Consider the following 8,910-nt stretch of genomic DNA (forward strand, 5'->3'; position numbering starts at 1 on the left):
ACAAACCTCTCTTTTAAAATTTTTTGTTTCACAAGAATGCCTGTATGTCCTCCCTTGTTCTCCAGACTCTGCTCTGGGTGTCTTTCTTTCTTTCTTTCTTTCTTTCTTTCTTTCTTTCTTTCTTTCTTTCTTTCTTTCTTTCTTTCTTTCTTTCTTTCTTTCTTTCAGTTTTATTATAGATTATACAATTCCACACAGATTATAACCCTAATTCAGAGACTAATCATGTAAATCAATTTGAAGACTAGCGCAAAAAAAATGCAATTTATGTATTTGTGCTTCATTTGTCAACATGTATTTATGGTTTTGTTTAGTGTATTCTTTGTGCAAACACAATATCATACAAACTAGTACAGTGAATCACAACTCAAATATAAATTGAATTAATACAAAAGTTTGGTTTCTTGCTTGAAGAAAAAGTTTGTGTCAGTATCAAGAGGTTTTTTTTTTTTTTTAAAGTCATTGTTGATATTTAAACCCCTGAAGAAAATACATGTAAACAATTAACTGCTCTCTGTCCACTGACTAGGATATATGAAATCATTTTAGAAGGTAGACTTTGTCTTATAATTCAAGTCATATTTCATTTCAAACAAAGGGTTTGTCCCAACAGTGTTAAGTTTCCCTTTTAAAGGCAAACGCTGAGATTTGGTGGAACTCATAATGGAGCCATAACTCCACCACATGGAGAGCAGTGACAGATTTTGGTGTGAGATGATTTCAAGTGTCATTATGGCAAAGCCTCAAAAGGCAAAGAGGTCCGAGTGATCAGATTATGATACACATGTGAACAGACACACCAGGTGTTGTAAATATAAACATTCTGTTTCAGCTTTTCTAATACTGTCGTTATCTATAGCACAGCTATAAGGTCTGCAGACCAATATTTGACATTCCACTTTCAAAATACACAAATGGTGCTTAAATAGATAAATACATTAAATAAATCGGTAAACGAATCAACCAATAAATAGACAATTATGTCAATAAATTAACTAAATAGAAATATTGTCGCTAGAAAATCACACATGAACAGTACATATCCACATCTTTGTATCCTGAATAAGTCTGTTGTTTGCTACCAGACTGTCCCCTCGCTCATCTCTGAGGAGAGTTGATTGCTGTATCCATTGCCACTGAGAGAGTTCAGGGATGTGAAGGGTGGAGTGGAGTCACACATGTCAGTGGAGATACTGTGGATGGAGGTGGGTGCGCTGGGCTCTGGGCTGGGAGAGTCCCCTGGGTGATGCGATATCATCTCGCTGAAGCATTGTGTCTCATTGGAGGGGTGATGGGCTCCATGATGGTGGTCCATGCTCCCTAGAGGGGTTCCAGCTGGGCCAGAGGAGGGCATGAATCCTAGATCACCTGGAGTCTGGGCTTGAGAGGATGGTGGACCTTGAGGAAAGTAGTCGTAGTTTGATCCTGGGCCATAGTATTCACCTTGATAGTCTGTAACAAAAATGGTGTAAAAAATGTTAGCTTGAATGCACTGTAAGTCGCTTTGGATAAAAGCCTCTGCTAAATGCAGAAATGTATTTATTTATTTATCAGTGGGTCACTCAAAGATATAATTCAAGACTTCAAATTATACCTATAATACAACATATAGGTAAAACACAGACCATTTGTCAATTACTGTTTGAATTTGTAGAGCATTATATGGTGGAAAAACAACATCAATAGGATTGCTCAATATTTTGTGTATTTTATTTTTTCTATTAATATAAAAAAACAACTTCAAATATTATATAAGCTTGTATTTATTTATATTAAGTTATTTTTATTATTTTGAAAGGTCAATTGTGTAATAATTGTTTTAAATAAAGATGAGGGTGGTCATATATATAAAATTTTGATTGTCTTAATAATAAATGATCAGTATTAAATTCATTTTTAAAAACTGTTTTAGGCTATGTATGGTATCACAGCATGGACACAAAAATAATATTAATTGTTACATACCATTCGGTTGTGATGCATTTTTTTTTTTTTTTTTATTAATATTCATGAACATGAACTAACCTCCATAATAAGAGAAATGGCCGCTGGCCATGAGCTCTCCTGGTTCCATGCGATCGCCCAGCGCTCTCATTCTCCGCGGACTGCGGAAGAACATGTGTCTTCTGGCGCCCAGCGCGCTCAGCTGCTTCATGCGCCTCTCTTTAGAGCGCCGATTCTGAAACCACACCTGCACGACAGAAAATACACAGACGAGACGGGACATTAGTTTCCAGATTAATACAGGCCTACCCCAAAAATATCATTATAGAGCAACGTTGTCGTCTGGCATTAGGCTACGTGGGAAACCTAAGATCTAAGCAAGCAAAATAATTATATTTTAAGGCGGGCATTTAGATATGCACATATATCGCTATAATCCATCAAAAAATACGTTAAAATAAAAATGCGCAAAAAGGAGTAGACTACTCGGTGTTCATGCCCAAATTACTTGTCATTATGCTATTTTGTGCCACATATTTCTTTCCATGTTTAATAGTCCTTAAAACCCCATTCGTTAGGTGTTACTGCCGAAAGACAACCCCCCCTGAACTTATGTAGCCCTGTTGTCATTGCAGTCATTATAACTGGACAATTAATTAATGCGACTTGTTGTAAATTCTTCCAAAATGTGTTCATAGCTTACGCTATTAGTAAGTAATGGCATTTTAAACGAATAGTTCCGGGCCGGCTCTAAAATCTGATTGGACGAGCCGCGGACGAAGCCAACATACACCTGTGTCTAAAGATGCAGTCTATGCGCGAGGATGCTGAAACCGTACAAGGCTACACTTTTAAGGTTTAGCCTACTTGAAGAGACAATTGTTAAAATTATTTATTATTTTTTTTTAATCATTTGTTTTTTTGAAAATGGATGTTTTATAATATTGTTGTGGCCGCGGTTCAATAAAAAACTATTGGCAGCACGAGGCCGCACGTCAAATGTTTTGCAAAGGTTTTATTAAAGTAGCTATAAAATACTGATAAATCGTTTACACATGTAAAAGCCTATCCTATATAAAATAGCCTAAATCCGCGATTATTTATAGGCCTGTATAGGCCTATTATAGCCTGTAACCTATTTAGGGCTACTTTTCCTTATTTTATTTATTTATTTATTTTAGCAACTTGCCTGAATTACTCTCATACTGAGGCCTGTCTCTTGTGCCAGCTGCTCTCGTATGTGTCTGGTCGGTTTGGGGGTGGCGGCGAAAGCAGCTTTCAGAGTCTCCAGCTGCTTGGCTTTGATAGTAGTCCGCGGCCCGCGACGTTTGCCCCCCAGATTCTGCTCGTCGTTTTCATTGCTGCAGACCTCCTTGTCCGACATGTGTCCAGTCTCCGAGTCTTTATAGTCGTCCTGTGGATCTTGAGATTCTGGAGATAAGCTCGGGTCACTGCACGCAACTGTTAAAAGCACAGCCGTTTGTTTAAAAAGCTGTCAAAATGCTTTGTGCCACACATTCGAAGACGACACGTAATCAGACAGCCTACTGAAATAACAATAGAGTCTAAAAACTGCATAGCCTACAGAATCAGTATTTGAGAAAAAGAGCAATATTTATCTCTTAGACTACAGGGCTTCAATTCCCCAAATTACTCACTTGACAGAAGGTTTGTGTCTTTTCCGATGCTGTTATTCATGTAATCCTCCTTGCAGACAAATTTATTTTCATCTAGAATGTACAGTTCTTCGCCAGTGGAGAGCTGTTTATTGCACATGACGCAGGTGAAACAGTTCAGGTGAAAGACTTTGCTTCGCGCTTTCCGAACTAGATCACTGGGCGAGATTCCCTGCGCGCAGCCTCCGCATTTAGTGCCATAACGTCTGCAGAGAATTAAAACAAAGTCAAACAGACACATTATTTTTATAGTTTTTGTCTTTTCACAAAAAGAAGGTTTAATAATTGTTTTTTTTAAATAAAATAAATAATAATAATAATGATAATAATAATAATAATAATTGCAAAATTGCACAAAAAAAAAATATAAAAAAAATAATGCAACATTCAACGTAAAAGCTTCCACTATATTAAAAAGATAACAAAAATAAGAAATCCAAACAAATGTGATAGTTCGTGCAGGGAATTCTGGGAACGACCTTTAAAACATAATGGTTTTATCATGTTACACTAGCCTAACGAATTATCTGTAAATTATTTCATACATTTACATCTAAACATTTTACAATATTTTACAGACAAATTGCATAGTGTCTTTATTTTCCTTGGTAATTTAAATTAAACAATTAACATGCACTTTTTTTTTAAATTGCATTTTATAATCATGCTTTTTCCACCCATGAAGATGCATAGACTACTGTAGTCTACTGAATTATTCTATTCTTTCAGAGTTGCTGATATGTTCAGTATTGCTTTGACAGAATGCATTAACAGAATATCCTCTTTCAAACTTCTCAGGCGACAATATACATTCTTTTGTCTCTGGGCGTGCATGTCAATGCAGTTCACTGAAATGGTTATCGAATGCGTGCTAACTGGATGTCTGTGGCTTTCCTCTCGAGCTCATTCATTATTCAAATCCACTTATCGCATCTTTGCTCGAGCTTTTGCAAACAAACGCATGTGCTAAGAAAGATTGAGGCGAGGCAGGGCACACATCCGTCAGGTACTGGTGCAAATCTCATCCCCTGCCTGTCTGACACTCATACCTTGTAAACAAAGAGAACTGTTTTAGTCTGTCACCTATAACAAGACGTCTAATATTCGGCAGGTTGTAAATGTAAAATGTTATGCGCTCCAGTTGTATCGATTTTTTTTGTGTGCATTTATTATTATAGTTATGTTGTGTTTTATATAGTGTTTACATAAATGTGTTTTAACGAATTATTATTATTATTATTACGTACGTAGCATATAGAAGGGGAAAAAAATCTAGTTCAAGTATCTTAATACAGAAAGGTCCGTAGCCGCATTACAAGAGCTAAAAATGTAATTTGAGGCTTTTTTCGATTCAAATGCTCACCTGAAAAAGTCGCTTTTGCAGTAGAGTCGTCCTTCTCTTGAAAAGCATCTATCAGTTAAATTGCATTTACAGTCACAACATTGCACGCATTTGGCATGCCAGGCTCTATCCAAGACGTTGAGCAGAAATCTGTCCAGAATAGGCCTCTCGCATCCAGCACAGTGGACCATATTTTGTGACTAGCCTACAGTCACCACGTTGCTGTCTTCGATGAGAGGCAAAAATCAGCTTGTCTTCCCCCACAAGTTAGAGAACCTTGATCCAAGTAAACAAAAGTCACCAAAAAAGGCAGGCATTGGATATAGCCTAATACAGCATCCCAAATTTTGCCTGTAGCGCAGAAACGGACAAGTGTCAGCTCCTCTTTAGACGATTGGACCTACGTTGATGCTTTTTCATTAAGATGAATAAAAACAAACTTTAGCTGAAGTGTTAGTTCAGTCTCATGGAATGGTTAGACTACTTATTGTATAGGCTATTTAAATCGATACATGCGCGCGGAATCTCCAATGCTCCCAACGCTTGAACAGTAATGATAATAATAATAATAATAAATAAATAAATGAATAAATGCGTTTAATTCGTTTTACAAAAAGTTCAAATCAACTATTTCGAAGCATATCACATATATCCCTGGTCATTTGTATGTATTTTCCAGTTGCAGCTCGCTCTGCTTCAGTCGCTGGCAGGCGCTTGGATGCTGCCGTCAGACCTTATTCCCTGCGATGTGACGTCATGTTGGAACAGGACCAATCAGATTGCAGTAATTTAGGTGAACGCACTTTCCCCTGCAATTTCTGCTGTCTGCAGTCCATTTGGAAACAACCCATTATCAAAGCAAACTTGAATGTTGACTAATTACATTTCGAAATGGAGTGTAGGAGAATATATACAACTATTTTGACCGCGGAGAAATGATAATACATTGTAATGTTCCTGTTTTCCGTTATGGATGAATTAGTTCATTGTATTTAGAAATAACAATTCATAATTAGTTCTACTTATGACACATATCTGACGGAATGCAAGACATGGATATGAGTAGACTAATAAAATTTTGTCGTGTTATTTGCAACAGACAGCCTATTTTTATTTTTATCTTTAGAAATTAACTGGTAAATAACTATAAAAATGTTCCTATATTGAAGCTCGTTTACAAATTCTAAGCAAACCTTAGGCCATTGGAAACACAACTGAATACGTTATTTGTTATATTTGTATTATTATTAGGCTATAATTTTAATTTTCACTGCAAAATAAAATATGCCTCTATTTTCCAGGTTCACGTAGGCCTAATGAGGTTATATTGTTTGGCAAAATTATTCTAACTAGCCTACATCAAATATATTTATATAGCTTATTATACATTTTGTCTACAGGTTAATGGGCTATATCATATGCTGTATAGGCTATTAAACATTTTATATACAGCACTGTAATTTCGTTTTGTCAGATACATCCAGTCGACTAAATCCTATTAACACAGGGTCATTAATGAAATATTTTAATTAAGCGGGTGTGTGAATTCAGCCACAGTGATCCAGAAATTATGCACAATTCAAAAAAAAAAAAAACAAGACCTGGACAGCCATGTGGGAAAAGAGGGACACGGCAGTTTCCAGCTCAGATTAATGTTCCTCTACGATTGTTCTTCAGCACGGGTGAGAGGGCAAGGATCACTAATGATTATAATATAAAGTCTCCGGCTGCTGGGAGATATTATCAGCGCGCGGGGAGCCATCAGAGGAGCTGCAGTGAGAGATACAGCAGACAGCGAACAAGCCTCGTGCCTGTGTGCTACAGATATCATTTGCAGTGAGAGAATGTCTTCTTACGAATTTACTGTTTAATCAAATCATATGTGCTTGGTTTTTTTGCGATAGCCAATCTTACAGAAAAAGTTTGAAAAACATAACCATTCAAAACCTGACAGATTTAAGGTTAACCTCTAAATCTATTGAAACACTACCATTCCATAAAAAATAAAGGTTCCAGTGGGTTTGCGCTTTTCTATTCTTGGAAACCAGCGATGTCTCGGTGTTGTGTGAAGAATCCAGGGTGCCTTAATTTTCTGTTAATGAATGCTATGCTAATATATATATATATATATATATATATATATATATATATATATATATATATATATTGTAAAATGTTCTAAAACCTTTTTTTTTTTTTTTTTTTTTTTTGAAGAACATTTTTATAATCTAAAGACCGTTTTTCTAATGTAAAGAGCCTTTTATGCAATGGAAAGTTTCCATGGATGTTTCAGGTTCTTCATGGATCCGTACACGCCATAGATGGACTCATAGATTTCAATTTTTGTTGTTCAAGCCAGAGACAAAGATGCACTGAAGTCCCACTGAAGTACATACTTTAATTTACAGCCTATAATTGTGAAAGAGGAAGTGACTTTATTCTCACTGGGAAAGTGATATCTCCCCAGTGTCTGACCCGCACTTTTATGCCTGGAATATATGTCAAGCAGATGAAAAATATAGTCAGTACACAAGAATTGTGCTCAGCCTGTGCATTCAGCTTGAAAGCATACAACTGATAGTAAAACTTAATGTCTTTTGTGCTTGAATTGCTGTAAAGACATGATGAGTTACAGAGCCACCCTCAAAACAACCAATTAAATAAGAAAAAAACAGAAGTGCTTGCACATCTTGTTTATTTGCCATAGCTTCAGTTTGGATTGAATGATTTGCATGAATCCATTTTCCTTACAGTCCTGCATGCCTGATATTGTCATAGTCTGCAGAGACTGTCATTGTGAACCTGACCCGCTGTATTCAGTCTCTGTTGCTGTTATATGAGGCTGAGCTCCCACTGTTTGTTTTGGAATCCACTTCATCTCATTAGCACGTGTTAATTACTGCTAATTGAGTTCAACAAGATGAGATGGCAACCCAGAGGGACCACTCATTCACATAATTTGCCGAAAACATAATTGATTATGATTCGCCAAATGAAACCACTTAGCACAGTTTTAGACACATATGAGTAAATGTGTTTTCTGACTGTGCACATTTATGTGTTCCGGGGGATGTAAATAAGTTTATAAAACATCCAAACTTCTATCCAAACTCTAATCTGCTACACGCAACTCTATAAGGCATGTAGAGATTATGAATATTAACATAATGATTTTCTGTATCCTTTACTGTAAATATTTGTCTTAGAAGTACACGTCTGATTTTATACACCTGTTAGTAATGAAATAGCCAAACCTATTAAATAGAAAGGCATGTTCTCATACTTGTTCCTGTAGTGTAGTGGAGTTGTAACAGTGAGACTGCAGTCTGGGCTTGTTGTGACGGAGAGGGAGCTTGAGGTGCAGGCCAGTTTCAGTGTAGGTTTAGGAAAGTAGGTTTAGTTTTATGTTATTTATTCAGAGTGTCCCTGGGTGGATGTTATTAAATTTCTTTTATATTATTTATTTGATTGTTTTATTTAACAGGGACAATGGACAGCCAAGGACTGCCCCACAATTAGCTACAGAGATAAATTTAATCAGATGCTAATGCAAGGTCTTTCTGTCTCTGAATGTATGATATGATATGATATGATATGATATGATATGATATGATATGATATGATACTATTAACCCAACACACTCTTGTGGAAATTAGTTACTATTTTATGTATAGGGTTTTAAATAAAATGTATTCACATAAATTCACAAAACAAATACTAATTTATACGAAACTGTTATCAGTTAAGTTATTTCCTATATAATTAGTGTTCTTAATGTGCTTCAAACAAGTAATAAGGCACTTGCGATGCAGGACATGCAATACTGTATAAAGTAAATTCAAAAAAATTTCAGAACCTAACTTTGTGTCTAACAAAGGCCTATATAGCATAATATTTTGTAATTTATTGAAAATGAACAAGTATGTTGAAGAATTTCCAGATATGAA

The 8,910-nt window shown here is 35.9% G+C and overlaps 1 protein-coding gene across 1 annotated transcript; it reads right to left on the reverse strand.

Annotated features, from left to right (window-relative positions):
• Positions 1-283: 283 nt before the first annotated feature.
• On the reverse strand, positions 284-5,684 carry lhx1b (LIM homeobox 1b). The gene is made up of 5 exons (XM_026212487.1): positions 4,984-5,684; positions 3,603-3,826; positions 3,134-3,405; positions 2,026-2,191; positions 284-1,452 (listed from the first exon to the last, which is right to left on the reverse strand). Exons 1-5 carry the CDS (start codon positions 5,151-5,153, stop codon positions 1,079-1,081), a joined length of 1,206 nt encoding a protein of 401 aa, XP_026068272.1. The 5' UTR covers positions 5,154-5,684; the 3' UTR covers positions 284-1,078.
• Positions 5,685-8,910: the final 3,226 nt, after the last annotated feature.

The sequence above is a fragment of the Carassius auratus genome, chromosome 30 (assembly GCF_003368295.1).
Source record: "Carassius auratus strain Wakin chromosome 30, ASM336829v1, whole genome shotgun sequence".
NCBI classification, from domain to species: Eukaryota; Metazoa; Chordata; class Actinopteri; order Cypriniformes; family Cyprinidae; genus Carassius; species Carassius auratus.

What these genes read in the sequence shown, in the direction of transcription:
- lhx1b (XM_026212487.1), bottom strand. Translation starts at nt 5,153, where the DNA reads ATGGTCCACTGTGCTGGATGCGAGAGGCCTATTCTGGACAGATTTCTG. An exon ending in TGCAAAAGCGACTTTTTCAG is followed by an intron (nt 3,827 to 4,983) that starts GTGAGCATTTGA and finishes AATTCTCTGCAG; the next exon opens with ACGTTATGGCACTAAATGCG. An exon ending in CCATTTCTCTTATTATGGAG is followed by an intron (nt 1,453 to 2,025) that starts GTTAGTTCATGT and finishes TTTTTGTTACAG; the next exon opens with ACTATCAAGGTGAATACTAT.